Source organism: Bombus vancouverensis, chromosome 10, assembly GCF_051014615.1.
Source record: "Bombus vancouverensis nearcticus chromosome 10, iyBomVanc1_principal, whole genome shotgun sequence".
NCBI classification, from domain to species: domain Eukaryota; kingdom Metazoa; phylum Arthropoda; class Insecta; order Hymenoptera; family Apidae; genus Bombus; species Bombus vancouverensis.
Window position 1 is genome coordinate 10,401,389 of NC_134920.1, and position 22,348 is coordinate 10,423,736.

General features: G+C 31.2%; 2 protein-coding genes and 1 long non-coding RNA gene across 3 annotated transcripts; 2 read left to right on the forward strand and 1 right to left on the reverse strand.

Moving 5' to 3' along the window:
• Nucleotides 1–102: 102 nt before the first annotated feature.
• On the forward strand, nt 103–3,714 carry Mcm3 (minichromosome maintenance 3). The gene is made up of 11 exons (XM_033337039.2): nt 103–425; nt 493–605; nt 713–921; nt 1,021–1,151; nt 1,226–1,464; nt 1,539–1,781; nt 1,866–2,229; nt 2,295–2,599; nt 2,669–2,819; nt 2,890–3,308; nt 3,384–3,714. The coding sequence occupies exons 1-11, from the start codon at nt 357–359 to the stop codon at nt 3,580–3,582; spliced, it is 2,442 nt and encodes an 813-aa protein (XP_033192930.1). The 5' UTR covers nt 103–356; the 3' UTR covers nt 3,583–3,714.
• Nucleotides 3,715–3,833: 119 nt separating this feature from the next.
• Nucleotides 3,834–22,242, reverse strand: na (sodium leak channel non-selective protein na). Its single transcript, XM_076622446.1, has 54 exons — nt 22,166–22,242; nt 21,088–21,174; nt 20,898–20,983; nt 20,676–20,825; nt 20,445–20,603; nt 20,233–20,380; nt 19,925–20,158; nt 19,685–19,858; nt 19,452–19,599; nt 19,208–19,356; nt 18,868–18,978; nt 18,315–18,425; nt 17,683–17,825; nt 17,144–17,602; nt 16,939–17,065; nt 16,710–16,855; nt 16,513–16,637; nt 16,255–16,442; nt 15,905–16,181; nt 15,683–15,836; nt 15,480–15,608; nt 15,126–15,402; nt 14,876–15,041; nt 14,618–14,801; nt 14,340–14,532; nt 14,091–14,267; nt 13,035–13,169; nt 12,732–12,917; nt 12,442–12,665; nt 12,101–12,375; nt 11,766–12,013; nt 11,306–11,695; nt 11,004–11,192; nt 10,807–10,944; nt 10,520–10,726; nt 10,240–10,436; nt 10,037–10,159; nt 9,768–9,941; nt 9,499–9,678; nt 9,137–9,389; nt 8,898–9,065; nt 8,586–8,794; nt 8,383–8,503; nt 8,189–8,322; nt 7,943–8,108; nt 7,485–7,679; nt 7,180–7,397; nt 6,838–7,061; nt 6,607–6,743; nt 6,388–6,524; nt 6,165–6,321; nt 5,988–6,104; nt 5,737–5,914; nt 3,834–5,661 (listed from the first exon to the last, which is right to left on the reverse strand). The coding sequence occupies exons 3-54, from the start codon at nt 20,966–20,968 to the stop codon at nt 5,483–5,485; spliced, it is 9,459 nt and encodes a 3,152-aa protein (XP_076478561.1). The 5' UTR covers nt 20,969–20,983; nt 21,088–21,174; nt 22,166–22,242; the 3' UTR covers nt 3,834–5,482.
• LOC143303294 (uncharacterized) lies at nt 6,738–11,413 on the forward strand. The gene is made up of 6 exons (XR_013059456.1): nt 6,738–6,859; nt 7,208–7,408; nt 8,235–9,364; nt 9,536–9,696; nt 10,810–11,088; nt 11,280–11,413. It is a non-coding gene; the product is annotated as an uncharacterized LOC143303294 (long non-coding RNA).
• Nucleotides 22,243–22,348: the final 106 nt, after the last annotated feature.

Here is a 22,348-nt window from a genome sequence, read left to right on the forward strand (position 1 = left end):
TATATAACACATACCCCATCCTCCTATTTTAATCATTTTAATATTTTAGATGTATTACTGTTTTAAAATAAAATGTTCAATTTTATAAAATCTCAAATTTTTAGATTTTATAGCTTGTGCTGACACCTGCTGGAAAGCGCAATAAATTTTGTTAATATATCGAAATGTGGAAAATATCGATTCTTTGAAGTATATCGAAGACGCCTCAACTTTCTTGTTTTCCCGCGTAAACTGTTACGAATGCGTACCGGTTGCATTCAGTCGTGTTTGTGTATACAAATTTTATAATCGTCAAGGTATTTGTAAAAATATTTATAAATAATATTGTGTTAAAACAGTAAGATTATTCGGAAAAGATGGATATTGATCGAGATCAAAGATTAGAAGAGATACAAAGAGAGTATATGGATTTTTTAGATGATATGGTAAGTTTGTAAAATTTTATAATTCTTAACCCTATATTATTCATCCTTTTTCTTACTTATTCCTTAGGAAGATCAAGGCATTTATACTACTCTTGTTAAAAATATGATTGAAGAAAACAATCGCAGACTATATGTAAATGTTAACGATTTACGAAGAAAGAATCCTATTCGTGCATCGAGGTATGCATAAATCTACTTTGTTCATTCTTGATCTTGTTTCTCAAGTATGATTAATTATATTAATTTTACAATATTTTATACCACATTGGTTCCAACTTTTTTTATAGTCTATTAAATAATTCTTTTGAAGAGCATCAAGCTTTCCAAAATGCGTTAAAGCAATTTGTTGCAAGCATTGACACAGAGTATGCAAAACAAAATATAGATTTTTTTATAGCATTTGAAGGAAGTTTTGGAAATAAACATGTTACACCAAGAACCCTTACATCACGCTTTTTAGGTAACTTAGTGTGCGTAGAAGGTATTGTTACAAAATGTAAGTTATACAATTTTATATCATATTATATATATCAATTTTATGCGTAAATATTATTACATTTTGATTCTGTAAAATATGTGTTTTAAACTTTGTTAGGTTCCTTGGTACGTCCAAAGGTTGTGAGAAGTGTTCATTATTGCAGTGTAACACATACAGTAATTGAACGAACATATACTGACTTCACTTCATTTGAAGCATTTCCACAGTCTGCTGTGTACCCAACTACAGTAATTATTTATAATACCATCATTCAAAAGTAAAATAAGTATTTCATGTTATATTTTTAATTTCGCAAATATAGGATGAAGATGGTAATCCATTAGAAACAGAATTTGGCCTTTCTACATACAAAGATCATCAGACATTAACAATTCAAGAAATGCCAGAAAAAGCACCAACTGGTCAGCTACCAAGAAGTATAGATGTTGTATGCGATAATGATTTAGTAGATGTTTGTAAACCTGGAGACAGAGTTCAGATTGTTGGAAGCTTCAGATGTCTACCTGGTAAACAAGGAGGATATACAACAGGAACTTTCAGGTATGCCAACTAACAAATATAAGTTTTGAAAATAACATTTAAATCTATTTAAATATAAAAACTATCTTCTACAGATCGATCTTAATTGCTAACAATATCATGCAATTAAGCAAAGAAGCTAATTTAACTATTTCTCATGATGATGTTGCTAAGTGTAAAAAACTTGCAAAAAACAATCCTTGTAAAAATATCTTTGAACTACTTGCTAGATCACTAGCACCTTCCATTCATGGTCATGATTACGTGAAGAAAGCAATTTTATGTTTATTACTTGGTGGTGTTGAGAAATTATTACCTAATGGTACAAGATTAAGAGGGTAAGGAACATTAAGTTATATGCATAGCAAGTAAATTTTCTAAATTGAATTTAAATAAGATTTAATATTTAATTCCTTTATTAGAGATATTAATGTTTTGCTCATTGGTGATCCATCTGTTGCAAAGTCGCAACTTTTGCGCTACGTTTTGTGTACAGCTCCAAGAGCAATACCAACTACTGGCAGAGGATCATCTGGTGTGGGTTTAACAGCCGCAGTTACTATAGATAATGAGACAGGAGAACGTCGGCTTGAAGCTGGGGCTATGGTATTAGCGGATCGCGGAATTATTTGTATAGATGAATTTGATAAAATGTCAGATATTGACAGAACAGCTATTCATGAAGTGATGGAACAAGGAAAAGTAACAATTGCTAAAGCTGGAATACATGTTAGCTTAAATGCAAGATGTTCAGTACTGGCAGCTGCAAATCCAGTTTATGGAAGAGTAAATCGCGTTATATTCATTAATATAAATTAATATGTATTTGTTTATACATATATCTTTTTCAGTACGATCAATATAAGACACCAATGGAAAATATCGGACTCCAGGATTCATTGCTTTCACGTTTCGATTTATTATTTGTTATGCTAGACATTGTGGATTCTGAACAAGATCAAATAATCAGTGATCATGTTGTTAGGATGCATAGGTATAGAAGTACAAAAGAAAAAGATGGAGAGGCACTACCTCTAGGCAGTAAAGTAGATATATTAAGTACAAAAAATCCAGATCAAATCCTTCCTGATGAAAATGACACTCAAATTTATCAAAAATATGACCCCTTATTGCATGGATTATTGCAATCTAAAAGGTACTTAAACTGTTATACATTCATACATTTATATTTGTAGTACTTTGTAGAATGATAATGTTCTTTTAGCGATCAATTATTAACTATAAGTTTTATGAGGAAATATATTCACATAGCTCGTTGTATGAAACCAAAGCTTACAGAGGAAGCTAGTGAAGTAATTGCTTCCGAATATTCGAAATTACGATCTGAAGAATCAATAAGTTCTGATGTAGCAAGGGTACATTGTTTTATTCATTTGTAGTTTATTTCATTTATTTCCTTATTAATTTTGTATTACTTCTTACTAGACTCAACCAGTAACAGCTCGTACTTTAGAAACATTGATTCGATTGTCTACTGCACATGCAAAGGCTCGTTTATCAAAAAACGTTACCGCAGATGATGCGCATGCAGCAATAGAATTAGTAGAATTCGCCTATTTCAAACGAGTTCTGGAAAAAGAAAAGAAGAAACGAAGGCGACATGATAGCGAAGAAAGTGCAGGTGGAGACGAGGAGAACGAAAACAAGAAGAAACGTACAAAGAAGAGTAACGCGGGAGAACAAGATCCATATGATTTTGAAAGCGATGATGACAGCCACATTGATGAAGCTACAAGAAGAATTACTAGGTCGCAAATGAAATCGACTGATTCAAGTCAGCCATCAGCACCAGATTCTGATCAAACTGTAGAACCAGAAGCTACTGCAGCTATCACTGAAGAAAGGTGTGTGTTTAATTGTTTTCAAACTGCTATTTATATCAATGAAATTTGAATGTTATATATGTTCTGTGATTTCAGATTGAAGGTTTTCAGAGCACTTCTTCATAAGTTGTTTCAACAACAAAGGGCGCAATCACTTTCATTATCAACAGTACGCGAATATATCAATACTCAACAAAGTCAAGAATTTACATCGAGCGAAATTACCGCTGCAATTAATAAAATGTCTGATGCGAATCAAATTATGGCCGCAGATGATAATATCTTCCTTATGTAAAATGTATTTGGTACTGTAAGTTATCCTGTATTTTTTACATTAAGGATAATTGTAAATTTGTTATGAACGTATTTATCGTTAAAAAACATTTAAGTGCATATCTATATTCCAGTTAAATTATACTTTTACCATTTAAAATTTATATTATATGTATAAGTACTTGATACATTTTATATTTTCATAATTGACAATTCATAAAAATGGCTGATCTATCTCTTTTTTTTGTAAAATAAAGAGAGAGTTTAATATAATTGGAAATATTTATATCTATTAACATTTATTATCTCTCCATATTACAGTACAGCACATTGGCACGTAAACTAGCAACAGTGATCAACATTCATTACAATATCGTAAACAATATTGTTTATATTTCTAAGTCTTTGTTTTGTATATATATATATTTATATAAAATCAACCCATATCACATAGATATAAATAGTTGTGCTGTCTCATTTAAATATATATATATATATGTATCTAATATTTAGGCATTTTTTACATAACTTGTTCTATCCGCGTTTTTATACCGTTAAAAAAGTTCTTAAATTTGTAACGTCATAAATTTTCACTGTATACTAGCTGTCATAAATTTTTGTAATTATCTTGAACATATGGTATTTCTAGAACTGCCTGATCAAGTTTTAAAAAACCTTGCTGTATAATATTTAATTTTACATAATCATATTGTTTGAAATTATGTATGTTGATTTGTATTTACAGGTCTAATATCATTTGATCTGAATATACATCAATGATAATATTGTAACATAATATATTGCCTTTTTTTTCATACGCACAATTTGTATAATTAAATTATGATCTTTGAGTGTACCAAATTGTTCAGATTTTACTATATAGGTATATATATAATCACAACAAAAAAATACTACAACATTTATAATCAGCTATTTTCTTATTGTTATAACACAGGCCTTCAGGACGTAATGTTTCTATTGGAAATGAACAAATTTCGTTCGATCGTCTTTTGTTCACATTCGATATATTAAATTTTCAACAACTAAATTGTTTATTTTTTTAAAAAATCGTCACTTAAATTCATTGTACTCATATTATTCTCGATAACGTTAATTTCATTACTCTTAATTAGCACTTCCATGGCTTAACTTTTTGCTGTATAAAACCTACTGTATCTAATCCTATAATTCTGTACAAATTACACATTTCAACACCAATAACTGACACAGAATATATATAACACAATAACAAATTATATTCAATATATCTTAAAATATGTTATTACAATCTACAAAACATTAATCTATATAGAACCTGAGTATTTGCAATAGCAAACTGAGACATGAGGGAAAGAATAAACTTCTGTTTCAAAAAAAATAATATCAAATAACACGATAAATAATTTAGAAATAAGAATTGTATTATACAATTCCCTCGTGCAGTAATAAAATAATACTTCGATACAGCATTGCAAAATTTTCTATATAAAAATAACGATTAAAAATGGATATAAATCATTTTTCTGCATATATCTCTACATTTTTCACTTTATAAACAACGACGTAAAAAATAAGATTCGAAAAATATGCAAAAGAAATAATTCTACTTCGATATTTTTCCGATAGGATTACAGAAATTGTACCTTGTCTTTTCTGTGCTCAAAAATGCTTCTCTTATGCCTTACCTTTAACGCTGGTGTTTCAGGCACATACTTATATTTTTCTTCTTATTTACCAATGTTTTATTCGTGTAGACAGTTAAGAACGAAGCACATGTAATCAACAGTGAAATATAAATTGTATTTGCATTATTTTTAATTTAATTCACATTTTCACCAAGGATGCTAAAAAGCATGTGCTCCATTTTTATACTGTACTGCGCTATAATTTATATCCGCGGCTATTTGTTTAAAAGCGTTTACTTAAACCTCGTCTTCGCTGGACTCACTGCTGTATGCCAACTGTTCCTTCCACCATTCTCGAACCTCTAGCATGACGCTGGAAGGTTTTGGTACAGTTGCTTTTGCGTTGACTACTTCCCGCTGCTGTCGGCTTTGCTCGGTGCTCTCTGTGAGATGTGGCAAATTATTTTTCGGCGCCGCTTCAAATGGAAAGCTCACGTTGGAGAAAAACACGATAAAAAGGATATAGTTACAAAGTATAAAAATATACATACGTGGTGGTCTATTATTCTTCTTCTTAGGTGCCGCACTCTTGTCTTTTTCAGACCTAATGGAAGCAGGATCTGATAGTGTTGGGATTAAATATTTTCTTCCTGATCCACTACCTATACTATCAGATCTTGGAAGCACTACTGGTTTCTTTGCTTTGCAGTGCCTGATTGCATCAATCTCCTGCTTGGTAATAAATATTATTAAAAATTATATATGTATTTTTTACTATCAATTGATTAAAAATAAAATTTACCTTTGTTTCAGTTTCTTCTTCTTTGGCTACTTCCTTCCCTTTTTCTTCTACATGCTCTTGTTGTTGTACTTGTTCAGTGTTGGCACGAAGACCGGCTACGAGACTATTCTGTTGCTTCTATAATTGTAAATTATAAATTAAATCCAATTTTCTGTAAATTGTTGTTTATAAACTTACCCCACTAGCACGTATTTTTTTCAGACAACCTTCTAGCCAATTTCTGATTGTTTGCTTAGCAACCTCTTCTTCAATAATGTATTCAAACTCCTCTCTTGCCAATAATTCTTCAAGCTGAAGAGCTTTTCGAATATCAACCGAACGATAGGATAACATGCTGCAAAGAATATGTCGTCAGAAAATATTTCTTACAATAATGATAGTTACTTATACAAGGACTTACTTGATAACGTCATGAAAGGTAACATCTTCACCATTGTTCAACTTTTCTAATTCGTAGCACATATGTTTGAAGAGAAGTCGATCCTTCTGTGGGTCAGTTTCCAATCTACCTTTCAATAATCTTAAAATAAACTTCACCTAAAACAAACTAATATATCATTACTTCTAGCCAATTTATAATAGCATGTTAAGCCCGTAAAGACCTTTCTTTTAGGCGTACCCGTTTCACAGGTATAAAACCTTTCTGATGATTATCAACAACGTTCCAAGTGTTCTGGAAGTTTCTAATATCAGCATACGATAACAAAGCGTCTTCTTCATTGGAGTAAAATAGAGAAAAGTTCTCCATAATAATAGCTATTATGAAAGATTATAAATTTATGGTACCATCCTTAAAGAATCATTCCAAAACAACCAGTGTATCTATTCAATGAGATCGATTAGTACTTACCCACCAGAAGATTTAAAACAATGTAAGTGATAATGACGTAGAAAGTACAAAAATATATTAAGGAAGCATGAAAGTTGCCGCAATCGGTTTCCCAATAATTAGCAGCTGGAGTGCAATATGGTGGTTGTATCATGCAATCGTGCATTATTTTATTCCAATCTTCCCCTGTGACAATACGGAAGAGCATCGCGACGCCTGTTACAGGTGACTCAAAATTGGCACGCCTAAATGATAATCGTCTCTCTTAAGATTGTATTAGAAATAAAGCGCCTGCACCATTTAATTATTTTCTAATCTTAACACTACTCCTTCATTTTATTGCACTGAAATACGTAACATTACCTTCCTATACCTTCACCATACTTTACAGTTCCAAAGATGATCGTGCCAGCTAGCGCATAAAAGAAAACAAGAAGAAACATGCCAAATATAATGAAGAAACTTTTGCAAACGGATACTCCGACCGTTAACATCAGCATTTTGAGAGTTGTATGTTTGCCAGTGATTGTGAAAAATCTAAGGATCACGACCATGAAGCCGATTACATATGACAAATCATTCTGCAAGAAAGGTATTCCCGTCATTACGGTCATTATGTTATTTTTAAACAAACGAACGATCACTGGATAATAATATTACCGACCTACCTTCATTGTACAATGAATGACGATCCAAATAACACCGACGACTGTCACGAGCAAATCATATCTGTTTCTTCTGGACTGCCAATAGCCACGTGGTGTAAAAGCAATATTTTTCATAATTACTTCCACGAGGAAGATGAGTGTCAGAATCGTGGACACCGTAGCGAGTGCTTCCGTGTGTTCTTCCTCGATTCTCCACTTAAGGGGGGAAAAAATAAAAAAAGGTTCATTAACGCAAAAAAAAAACATATTGTGTCGATTTACTTTTACCACGGTCTAATGGTAGCCGGCAAGGAACAAATGATTCAAGGTAACAGTCATTGAATCCTGTCCTTTTGCGAGTATGTTCTTTTGTATGCGAAAAGTTTGCTAATTAATTTTATAAAACGATGTTATGGTGTTGTGGTTGTGTTTTTGTGTGTTGTTCTTATAGAAAATGAATGAAATATTATTCAACTCACAGAGACACACAGAAGAGCACTGTTTATGAGCACCATGACCGCAATAAATCTTTTAAAATAGATATTTTGCGTGATGTCATAGATAAATGCCCTGAATTTTTTTCCATCTGGTCTGGGTGGTAAATGTAACGGTTGTGCGATTTTCAGTCGCTTTTTCAAATCACACCTATTCGAATCATAATAAATATTCGTTTACAATTTGAACGTTTCATTTGAGAAATCCATTATGTTCAATTAAAACTTTACCATCGTCTTTGATCGACCGTGAGTAATGCGGTTCCTTTATTTTCAGAATAATTAGCGATAACAACACCGACGAACAGCGTTAAACCAATCATGCAACCCAGGAAAATATAGATATGAATATAAATAGCATGGACCTAAAAAGTCATTGCATAATATCATCGCAGAAGTACTCGAAGGTAATGTTAATGACTTACGGGACCAAGAGCTTGTATAAGAACATCTCTAACGTCGAGCCATCCTTTAAAAGAGAGTACTTCAAAAAGTGCCATCAGCGCGTCACCAATATTATCAAAATTAAATCTTCTAGGATTAGCCCTAAAAGATTTTAACATCTACTTAGAAACTCCTTCCTTTGTAGAATCATTTAAATTTGGCATTTTCTTTTTAATAAGCCTACCAAACGCGTGGCACTAGTATCGATGGATAGCTCTCATTTTCGCTAGGATTTAATTTCATTTTCGTCACAAAAACTCTCCTCATGAATACTCCAACGCAATCTTCTCGTTTTAAAATAGTGGGATCGTTGCAACGAGCTAATCTACCCCCGTAGAGCTGTACACCATAACTCGCGAATATAAACATCAGTAAAATCAATAGAGTAGAGACCTAAAAAGCTTCTTATTCATTTTTTGTCTGAACTCAGTGCCAAACGGCTTTTATGTATTCAAAAAACATTTGCATGTTTGAACTTTTAATTAGAATTATTTACCAATAAGATCTCTTTGAACCCTCTACATAATTCATAAACAACTTTTCTCATGTGCGGTACAAGAGTGAAGATTCTTAGTGGTCTAACGCAACGTAAGATCATAAGAAGTTGCGCACCGGAATTCGGAGGCACGCTCTTCGGCATCCAACAGAGAAACACGAGGCTGACCTAAACGACCACTGGATTAGCGTTGAATTTATCAGATATCGAATAGCAAGAGTGATTTTTTATCAACGTACGACATAAATAAAAATATCCAACACGGAGGCGACGTCTTTGATATAGGCCTTCGGCGTAAAAAATAGCCCGTCTGCCAGAATTTTCAGAGCTAATTCGATACTCATAAAGATCACGAAACCGTACTCCGCAATTTGCAATGCCGGAACTTCCATTACGCGGTATCGTGGTGTTTCGAACATCATAGAGATACAAGACATAGTGGTAGCAAAAATCATTACCCAATCAAGGTATGTGACCAAGCCAAGAAAATTGCTACAAAGCGTATAAATATATGTGACTATAATTAATATTCCTTGTCTTGAACTTCAAGCAATAGTTTAATGCATTTTAAAATATCAATGCTTATACTGAAAGCACTTACTGCAGGCTTTTATATTGAACTTTCCTCTCTTTTCCAGTTAATGGATCTTTTACGTTTGTATCGTATCTCGCGTAAACAAGCGACTGGCAAATTTTACGAAATTTACTTTCACGCGGTACTGCGAACAATGGTGTGTCAAAAAATGGGTGATTTTCGCGTAAATCTTCTTCACGCTGATTTCTACATAAGTGCAATGTGGTAAGCAGTTCAATTAGAAATAGAAAGAGTGTAAGTGTTCGAACCAGTGAGGAGAAACTATTGCATCTTACCTTCGCATCTCGGCCTGCTGTCGTTTAGCTTGCAACAATTTAATGTCCAAATCATGCGGTCTACTCCGAGAAGAGCTAACTCTGTTTATACCTCCGATATCACCGTTTTCCATTAAATGTTCGTACGTCTGTTTCAACTTGATTGATCCACTACGGACGCTTCTTCTAATTGATCTATTATAATGATCATTTACAAAATTATTATTATCTATAAATACTCTTTAAGTAATACATTATTATGTAATTATTTGTAGAACTTAAGATCTTACTTTTTCTGGTCAAAACGAAGTTGCTTGGCACTACTGACAGTACCCTGTGGCTTTAAAAGACCTTTTCCTGGCACTGGTATCATAGCCGAATCACCTAGTAATAATCTTTGATTATTTGAATCACTGAAAAACAGTACACATATTGTATGTTTAGCATAAGACTTATAAATAATGTTCAAACATTTTATGATACAATAACTCACTTTATAATATAGATAACAGCTGCTTTTTTAAGATTTGTAGCAACGTTTCTTACTTTCGGTGGATTATTTAAAATTTTTACTGGACGTTGTTTCCTATATATCATTTTTGAATCAAAAGTTTCATTTATTTTCTTGACCCCTTCGTTTTCTTCAGTTTCCATTTCAAATACGAACTGTCTCATGAAACTTTCACGAACCTAAATTAAAAATATAAAAATGTATACGTTTTACCCATTTTTTTGTAATAAAAATACACAGTAGGATAATAAGTAATACTTACTTTTGGAAGATTGAAATCTGATGGCACTTTGTGTAAACATGTCATTTGAGGACTATCAGGAAACTTCTCAAAGATTCGCAACCTAAATGGTAGAGTTTCCTTTATCTCTGCACTTTGTTCGCGGAATTTTAATTGCTTCAGTTTCTTGATATCTTCGTCCAGTTCAAGATTATCCAAAATTACAGCGACGAACAAACTTAACACAATCTATAAAAAAGATATAATATTATTAATTACATCACGATTAAGAAGAAAATAACTCTAAATCTATTTCTATTTTTTTTTACCAGCGTGACGAAAAGATGGTATAATATGAAATACATAGCAGCAAGAGGAGCCATTGTTTCATGTGTCCTTAACATTGTTTCGTCCATAACGTCTACCCAAGCTTCTTGTGTCAAGATTTGGAACATGGACATAAATGCCTAAAAAACCTTCTATCAGTATAATTTGATTACAGTATAAATCTGATCACATCTTTTACCTCTGGAAATGTTTCAAATTTCGTGAAATCAAGAAAGCAAAAAAGCTGCATAGAAATACTGGACGATATGACTAGCAGGCACATGGTAAATATAATGAGGCTGCCTAGCTTCTTCCCCGGACCAAATATTTTATATACAAAATCCTCGAGCATAGGTGATGCCTTGATGAGCCTGACTACTCTAAGAACCTAATTACAAAAAAATGCCATATCAATTTATCATTGTATACTTTGATTTTGTCTTTTTTTTTAACTATATAACTGTATCTGTTTTAGGGCTGAACAAAAGTGAATATAGAAACCTGAAAATACGTGAATCCAGAAAGATAGAAGAACGGAATGATGTGTAGGGTTGTACCAATTGCCAGCAGCAGCTCGAATTTGTGAATCGAATGCTTGTAATAACTGCGAAAGCCGAGACACCAGATTTTGAATAACGTCTCGAGGTCCAAAAATACGGTGAACGCGATTTCAGCGTAGTAATAGTTGTCATAGTACATATGCCTCGGTTTCTCATCATGCTTGAAGCTCATCGTCGCAGTGGCGATTCCATTTGCCAAAATCACGAACATTACCACCATACGAAATTGTGGAGATCTAAGAATTGCGTGACATATGGGAGAAGCCAATCCTCCGTGTTTGTTCTCATCTAGAGTTACCAATTTCCAACCATTATCGTCACCAGTTAATATCTAAAAAAAAAGAGACATTATATGTGGAGTCCAATTAATTATTTTACAAACTACAAAGTTTATTATTAACTTGTGACGCTGTATTGTTACTGATGTGCCCCCTAACACCCCACATTTGTTGAAATTGTACTCGTATTTCATTAAAAGTTTCCGTAATGACGGCTATGAATACGTTTTTCACGAGCCATGCTAAGAAAAATATCATCGTACTAAAGTAAAGAACCGCACGCCAAGCGGGTAAACTATCTATAGCACGGTACATGATAAAAACCCATCCCTCTTGTGATGCAGTTTGATAGACAGTAAAAATACTAGTAGCTGAAAAACCAAAGTTATTTCTGTAAAGTACATTACTTAATAAATAAGGTTGTAAGAAATGTATTATACTGTAAGATTTGTCATTACCAAATTCATCGAATCCATTGAAACCCATGATGTACTTCGACAATTGGAGTTTCATACAAGTCATTCCTTCTGGACATTGGTATCCTGATTCAGGATCAGTAGAACAAAAAGTATCGGGAATGGCTAAACTATTTATAGTTATATACTTCGGATCTGTAGTATTAAGAACACAATGATTTTTCAATTCACCGAAGAATTGAACGCCTAAAAGACCATAAAGAGACATGAAGAAAAGGAAGAAAAGAGTCACATTATATATCTGTTGACTCGAACGCCTGAAATCACAAGTAGCGCAATAAGTATAAAACGCTCAATGAAAGTTTTGTCTCCAAAATACTTACTTAAAAATTTGATTAATTCTAGCTTTCGGCATGGAGAACTTAAGGAAGACTCGTAAGAAGCGTATCATAATCAAAGGTCGTGGTGCCCGCAAAATCGAAATGGGAGTGAGTCGTATATCGAAACCTAGCATCTCAAACATTTGTAAAATTACAGATAACCAGAGAAAGATGACCATACTTCCATCGAATTGGCACCAATGATCTTTTAAATAAGATTTATCCCTCTGTAACTAAATGATTGTCAGTTTTTTGTAAATTGTTAGGTAGATTTACAATATTATACGAATTACCTTCAGTATGCCCCTTATGTGCATCTTAGCAATCATTTCAGCAGTAAATAAAAACGTAATAACTAAATCGCAAATAAAGGTAACATATTGAAGAGGTGGAACTTTTTCAAAAGTCTTAGGAGTATTTAAGCAAACAGAAGCTAAAGATACTAGAGCACAAGACCTCATCAATCTTCTCACCCATAGCTACAACAACCAAGTGATTAGTTAGTAATTAATATTAATAAATGTACACGCAGTTTACAAGAAGAAACGACAAATATCTGACTTATTCAGGAATGAATATACGTGTTTCTGATGTACCTTATTCACCCATTCTATATCAGCGCTCTCATTGAGGGACTCCTCTGGGCCATAATCGGCCAAGACGGGTTCCCCTTTGAGGCTCTGCTTGCGCCCCAGCATCATAATAGGAATTATGTTCGCAATGGTGAGGCCTATAATTGAAAAGTATTACGAATAACACAATATTACGGAATAAACATGAACATCAATAACAATAAATAATAATAAAAAACAATTCTTTCGATATTATTATAAAAACAATTATATTATTATAAATCAACAGCAATATGATGGTTAAATAATTACATGTTGAAAATTAAAATATAATATATGATACTGATATACGAAGAAGACAATAGTTAAAATTACTATAACATAATTAAACGTGTACATAATGTATAATTTTAATTAAGATTACTATAATTATCGCATCCAATAAAAATGATGTATTTAATTGGTCCTACCTTTTTTTTAACAATTTGGACGACAACGAAAATTGCCTTTACGGCAATTCATATAGACTACATTTCAGTATAAAACAACGATAAAGCTTTAACGTGTAATAAACATCTTATTAGTAACAACAAGCTGGCGGCATGGCGGTGATCATTTTTTGGTTCAGTTCTGGGCTTTCCAGTGATAGTGAAAGCTCGATGTGAGCATGAGCAGTAATATTATCATTGCAAACAAATCAATATTTCAAATCGTGAACGAAGGCGCGTGAATCGACGATGTTGTAAGTAACAAAGACTTTTATTTTGATAATCATTATTCATTAATGAAATATTTAAAAGAATAATGTCGATTTATTTTAAAAATGTAGTCTTCTCTCATAATTAAAAAGGAAATGTTTTACTTTCATTATTAATTTTATTTTCCAAAAATCGTATATTAAAATGTGCTTAATATATATTTTAAAGAACACTTTCATTTTTTTAATTTGTTAATGTTTGCATTTATTAAACATAATGCTATTGTTAATATTGATTAAGTTTTCTTTATGTTCTTCTCTGTTGAGGCCATCATTTTCGAAAATTCGGAGTTTGAATTGGATAAAAGTACAGATGGTGCGTCAAATTCAATTATTTGGCCATTCTTCATAACGATAACACGATTACATGAAATAACAGTCTTCAAACGATGAGCTATCGTTAATACAGTAGAATTGGAAAATGCGTTTTGTATGGTATTTTGAACAGCGACTTCAGTTTCTGGATCAACAGCAGCAGTTGCTTCATCTAATACTATTATCTACAATGGAATTATAAATTATTAAGTGAAATAAACATTAATTAATACGAAGAACTTTCGCTGACATCATACTTTGGCATTACGCAAAAGTGCTCTTGATAAACAAAGTAATTGTCGCTCGCCAACGCTTAAATTGTTTCCTCCAACTTCAATAGGAGCATTGAGTTCTCCTGGCATAGCTTGAATTTTCTCTTTCAATTGAGTTTTTTCTAAAACACTCCAAATTTCGAAATCGTCAAATTGTTCAAAAGGATCCAAATTTGATCTACAATATAATTATAGATATTATTCAATTTCTAATATTCAAATTTACTTCTTTGTTTATTTTTTAATTTGTTAAATGTACTTGCCGTATGGTTCCACTAAATAAAACAGGATCCTGAGGAATTATAGACAATTTATTCCTTAATAATTTTAACTTCACTTTTGCTATATCTATGCCGTCAATTCGAATTTTTCCGTTAGAAATTTCAACTAATCGAAACAAAGCAACGATAAGAGAACTTTTTCCAGCTCCTGTTCTTCCCACAATACCTAAAATTCATTATGTCGCAGAAAAAATAATCATGTAAATAATGATCGTAAATCTGTTATCAAATTATTATTACCTATATGTTCACCGGATTTAATAACAAATGAAATATTATCTAATACAGGTGGCAGTTCTTTTCTGTACTTCAATTCGACTTTATGGAATTCCAATTCGCCGTCAGTAGGCCATTGATCTGAAGGATTTATAGGATCATTCCTAAAACTTTCTTCTTTCTGCAATGTCTGTAAGGTGCAACATATATATTATTAGCTATGTGATTTAATTATCAATTATTGTTGCAACTAATAAGTACTAATTTTATTTACCCTTAAGTAGTAACTTATTCTTTCGACACTTATAAAACGAGTTTCTGTTTCTGCCATTAATCTTACAGTATACTGAAAAACACCGGTCATTTGCATTGCATATGCCATTGCCAAACCGGCAAGAGATGGTGATATTTGGTTTTTAAGCAATATTACAAGAAACGCAGTAATGGAAGAGGAAATAATCGCTAAAATATCGAGTCTTACGGCGGACCATCTCATGATAGACTGACACAGGTAAAGACACAAATTGTTCAAGTCAATTAATTCCTCAAATCTAAAATGTAGTAATTCAGTATTATACTTTTATCTCCTTCAAATTACTTCATTCATGATTCAATTTAAGAAATATACTTGTTTACAAATGCTTTTCCCTTTTGGAATGCATGAATGGTATTCAAACCATGAATAGTGGTTGTAACAAAGCTCAAAACGGGAGATCGCGAGGTACTCTCTATTCGCTTGAAATCTCTCATTGCTACTCTGAAAAATTTGTCTTTTCGCTACATTTGATAGTAATAAATATGATAAATTCTTATTTAGAATATTAATCTCACCTAAAGATTTTGCTAATATAAAAGAAAACAGCTGCAAGAATGATTAATGGTATACAAAACCAGGGTAATATTGCACATATAGCTATAATTGCAAAACTACATGTAATAATATTCTGTACCATGTTTTCCACAGAAATCGGTATGTAACTGTCCACTACAATAAAAAGATAGATAAAGAAATGCATTTACTTACTAGTTCCAAAAATATTTAGGAGATTTTACCTTCATCAATATCTCGGCTAAAAATATTTTGTATTCTTCCAATAGGAGTAGTTTCAAAAAATGTAACTGCTGATTTAATCATTTTCTTAAAAACTTGATTGTGTAATGTCGTTGAAGCCTTTATTGTAGCATACATAATAGCCAAGCCACGCAGTAAACTTGTTAACAAAATAACTCCAATGCAGCCAATATAAATGTTTTGATAGTATGAATAGTTTGGATTATCATTTAAATTGTTTGAAGTTACAGTTTTATTGGTATTGGGATCAGTGACATTCTTAAATGAAAAAGATCAACGTTAACTAAAAATAAGAAACATAAATACCAATTTAAAAAAAAAACATATTTACTCCACCACCAGCTTTAATCCATATGGCTAACCACCAAGTACTAAATGCTGAACTTCCAACATTTAACAAGAGCGTAAAAAATACCAAAAGAGCTATAAAATAACCACCTGCAGATTTCACATATGTATGATACGTGTACAATTCCACAGTACCCATCCCCATTTTTTCTGGCGTTGTCAGAATTGCTCCTAGATAACAAATATGAATAACATAAATGACAAATATTTTTAAATTGATGATATAAATCTTAACACACACCACCTCCATGTATTTCCTTTGATATTGCAATATTTTCATTGTTGTCTCCAGAACTGCATGCTATTTGTTTCTCCAAATCATTACTAGATTCTCTGCTATCTATCTTAGTTAATGCTGAGGTTTCACTAATTAAATTAGAAGTAATTGTTAAAATTACGAAAACTATAGTCTTTAAAAATTATTTGTAAAATGCATACTCTGTTGAACTATTCTTCGTTTTTAATAGTGCACTGTTTACCATTGCAGCGTATTCTCTATTTAATTTTATCAATTCATCATGTGTACCCTGTTCTACAATTCTACCTTTATGCATTACATAAATTTGATTAGAATGCTTTAGGAACTGTAATTGTTCGGATATAATGTTATTTGTAATTAAGTATATATATATTAATTCAGTTTCATAAATATTTATTTAAAACATACTTGAACCTGATGTGTTACAAACAAAACACATTTATCCTTAAGCACTCCGAGAATTAAATTTTTAAAAATGTAAGAACCCACATGTGTATCCACTGCACTTAATGGGTCGTCCAAAAAATATATATCTCTTGAAAAAGAATGCTTTTTTAATATCCACTTGTAATAATAAATTAAGAAATTTTAATAGAGAAAGAAAACTATTTACCGATTAGCGTAGAGTGCTCTAGCGAGAGCAACTCTTTGTTTTTGTCCCCCTGAAAGATTTATACCTCTTTCTCCAATCTCAGTTTCGTCTCCACCCGGTAACATATTCAAGTCTTCTTTTAGACTGCATACTGTCAATGCTTGATAGTATCGTTTAGCATCAAACTGGTTTCCAAACAATATATTTTCCTTAAAAGTTGCATTAACAATCCATGCCTGCTGACTAACATAAGCGCATGAACCTTCTCTCAAAATATGGCCATTTATCATTTTTAACTGCCCTAGAGCAGCAAGTAAGAGACTAGATTTCCCACTTCCTACTTGTCCACAAATTCCTATTAATGTACCTTTAGCTGCTCCAAACTTAATATCAGAGAGTACTTCCACATATTGTGTTTCCTGGGAGGGTTCATTAAGTTTCTCTAGTTCAATTTTGGTCTTTAAATATGATCCAACTTTCCTGAAAAAATACAAAAAAAAATTATTTCAAAGGAATAATTCCAGATGACAGTAAAAATACACAAACAAGCAAAAACTCACTTTTTTTCTTTAGCATTTTTTAACTTCTTAGTGTGCAAGTTAGAATTTTCGTAAACAAATGTACCATTAGCAATGGCTACAGCTTGCGATTTTACTATTGGTTTAGATATGTGGCATATCTGTTCTTCTAGAAGCAATACATCCTACACAAATATTACTAATTACTAATTACTAAAGGCGAACATCAAAAAGTGTAGTCAAAAGGAGTAACTCGTGACTGTTTTGACAATCAAATCATTATAAACATGGTCAAACGATTAATTCTAATGACAATACGACATTCACATAAGCAAGCATTAAATTTCTCACATCTTACATTACATACACCAATTATAAATAATAAACTTAGAAATGCATACAAATTAGAACTTACAACATGCAATGTGTCACACAATCGTATTGTATTAATGCCTCTAAAAAAAACAAAATGAATCATCACAATGTTTATATATTTAAATGGATTATCTTAATATCAGGCATGAAATTAACTATATTACAAAGCATTGTGCGTTGCTCTAACTACGACAACAACTTTTTTACAATGCAAATGTTATTTGCAAACTAACTAATCTTACGTTTTTACTATCATAATTAGTAATTGCTATTAACAAAGAAGATCTAAAAGTAAACACCTGAAATCTGTTGAGTGTTATGTTTGACTCATTAATATTAACTAATGCCACTTGAAGGAACATAAAAGAAGAACGAAATTGAGAATTCAGCAATGTTACAAAAGGGAACACCTGGAAAAGTAATGGATTATAATTTAAAGTAGTAATAAGACAAACTTATGTTTTGTTAGACTATTTTCAAACATTTGCATTTCAATCATATGAATAACCCTGTATTATTTCCTTAATGTATATAATACCACAAGGAGGAGTAAAAGAAAAAGCAATTATTCTGTGTATATTTACATGTATGCAACACTTTCCCCTTTACGACTACAACCGTTCAACCATTTACAATTAAGGTGAAAATATGAGATTATTAATAAAACAAAACTTCCGTGTATATTATATCATAATTTTCGTTCAATTTTTTCTTCAAATAATTTAAAAAATAAATTTGGTAAATATAAGATACACGAGAATTTGTTTGATAGTAGTAAGTACGAAATACCCATCCATTAAATATAAATTATGGAAGAATTGCAATTAAATTGTAATTTAAATTTTAAGAGACCTTCATTCTTCTAAGTGCAATATGAGCGTCGATAAAATGTCGTGTAGAATCCTTAAGGGAGGCGAGTGCCATTCTCAGCATATTTCCAAAAAATGTTGTAATTGGGAAAGCCTGCAATATATATCCCATTAAGTGCAACACTTGTTTCTTGACTTGATGACTTTAAATATTCTGTGCAAAATAAATATCGTTGACCATACAAATGCTAACTATACACTTCTTAAATTGTGCTGATGTCGATTTACACATGATTTTTTCGGTATTACTTATTCTAATATTCCTCCAAAAGAATATAAATAAGTGACTATGCTAAATGTTTACTTCATAAATTAATATATACCTGAGCAGCAGTTAAATTACTGCCTGTAGATAAATGAGCTAGAAATGTAATAATTGCAGCTATCACAGGTATAGCTGGAGTTAAAGAAATAGCAAGACTTTGGAAATATACAATTTTATGTAACCAGTATTCCTCCTTCTTTCGTATACCTGAGAATTAATTAATATATTAAAAGGCGATACAAATTAAAAATATAGTACTAATATATCAAATAGATAATATATTAAAAAGATGGTAATCATACCAAGAAGTTTGTGGCTGAAATATTTTTCCCATGAATACATTTTAATCAATTTTACACATTCTAAAATTTCGTTCATTAATTTCACTCGTATGTCTGTAATAACAACTGTCTTAAAACGAAAATGTCCGACTAAACGGGATATAAGATACTGTTAAAAAATAATGTCATGTAGTGAAATTTTGAATAGATAGAAAAAATAACTTGGCAAACTTTATAAAAAAAACATTGTTTACCTGACAAGGATAGAATATCAGAAAGGTCAATATTCCACAAATAGCTATGGGACTAAATATCCACAGAATATAGGCTATACCACAGATAATAATTATTGGGCCACTGAATATCATAGGTCCATAAATGACTACATCAAAAAGTCTTTGACTGTCATTAGTAAACAAATTAGTTATCTGAAATTGCAAAATGAACATAAATATAAAATTAAATTCAATTTGACAATATATTCGAAATCTCACTTCTCCTGTGCTTTTGTTTCCGAGACTATTCAGTCTAATAATCTTTTTGTATAAAAGAGTAGTACAAGCAGATTTTAATCTCAGTGCTGTTCTAATATTAGTGTTCCAAGTCCAATTAAAAAATACTATTCGCAGTAGATCACAGCATGTTAGTAACAATGCCCATTTTATACCTATCCATGTACCTTCTTCTGGTGACTGAACGTGTTCCAGTACTTTCTTCATTAATATCATCTAAGACAAAAATATAGCATTCTATATAGTACTATATATAACACTTGTATTCTACATGAAACTAAAAGTCATACAGAGGTAATAAATCCGCAAATTGTAGAGCAACTTAATAAAAATCCAGCTATACATATTCTTGTTCTCGTGAACCTCCAAGCTACGCTTGAAAATGATGCCAAGTATGGACCATGTTTGCCTATCTCCTCTTGCCAAAGTATTTCTAATCTAAATATGAAATTTATTTTAGATATAGTAAAAAAAAGATAGATTCACAGTATAGTGCAGTTACCTATGTGCATTGTATTTGGAGCTCTCATAAATAGAAATACGTGGTAGATTTGTAATGTCAATACCCTTTTTATAAGCTTCCCATATATATGGCGTTATCCATGTATAAAAAATATATGAAAATAATCCAGCACTATCTGCTGGCATACTTTCTTTATTTCTAAAATACATACAGTAAGATATTACTTAAAAAATAATTTTTTATCTCAAAAACATCTACTTTAGTACATACTGATTTCTATGACGTATTGGTATAAGATTCCTTAGAGCTGGATTGTACCGGCTCATATTGGTTCTTCTGATATATTCTATTGGTACTTTTGGTGAGCGTGAATATCTACTAGGAAGTAAAAAATGCTGTCCTTCACTAGCATCATTGTACCTAAAAAAATATAAGAAAATATCAATTTTTCACTTAGATTTAAAAGATATAGACAAGACTATAGTTCTTTACCCTTCACTATTAATACACTGAACTTCATTATCTTCACTTTGACCACTAGGAGAATCTGTCTTATTTTCCATGATTTTCTTCTAACACTATATGTTAACAATACATAAAGAAATTTAAATTACACAATTAAATACATAAATGGTAAGAATAAGATTATAATTTATAAAATATAGTTTTCTCAAATATTTACCAATTCTTCAATTTATTTGATGATATTTTACTTTGTAGTACTACTTATGCATTGTTACATGTTTGATAGAGATACCAGTACAATAGTCTGTAAAATTATCAGAGAAAAATTAATTTTGATAGTATGTTACCGTTATCTATCCAATGATTAAACTATCAGCTGTATACCAGTTATCAGTTGTGTATCAGTTATGTCGTTCTTCACCTTATGCAAAAAAATAATAACTTTATTACATTTGTTATTTATTTAGTCACAAGAGAAAAACCAAATAAATTTAGTTTTCAGTGAAGCTATACATACATAATGTATAGTAATTTCAGCATTTATAGTGAACATTAATAGTGTTAGAAAGCTGATAAAAAGTCTAATCTTGTATAATTAACGATAAGTATCAAAACTGAACAAATATGTAGTTTTAAATTTATATGTGAGAAGCTATGCCCTCTGTGATTTGACAATTCGTGTATGTTATGTCATGTGACATAATCCTTAATTAACCTGATTTTTTAAATATTCGTTTAAATCAACGAAGTAACAGTATTTTATGTTATAATTTTGGGAATTGTTTCATAAAATGATTAAAGATAAAAACATATGGAAAATACTTATATAAACAAAAAATATTTCACAAGAAGTATATATATGCATCAGATTAATAAACTATGAAAAATAGCTGTTATTTTTTTGTATTGTAATAAATATTTTTGTAATGTTATACCATTTGTTCATCAAAAAAATAATGTAATTAAATTAAAAGTTAAAAAACCTATGTTTCTTGTACATATAAGGATATGTTGAATGTATATTTAAATTATACTTCCTCTACTTACATTTTATGGAAGAAATGTATCAAATTTTTACCGAATTATATCTTATCTTCCAAAATCTAATGTCGCCGTTGATCTCAACTATGCTTAAGATACTGATTATCTTTGTTTATGGATGATTAATTTTGGTACATGTTTTTGTCAAACCGTGTACGTTTCATATTCCCCACCCAGTCACTTCTATACATGACTAATAGACTTCAATTAAATACTTGATATACTAAATATGTACAATACAATGTACTTCATACTTCTCTGTCCCATAGTCCCATTTATTCCAACCTCATTTATATGTATTCATTATTTAAGTTATAATATTGAATTATATCATACTTGATTCACGAAAATCCGAAAGTCTAAAAAATAAATAAGAATCTTATATTAAAAAAAAAAATTTGTAAAAAATGGATTACTTTCTAGAATGGAAATTTACA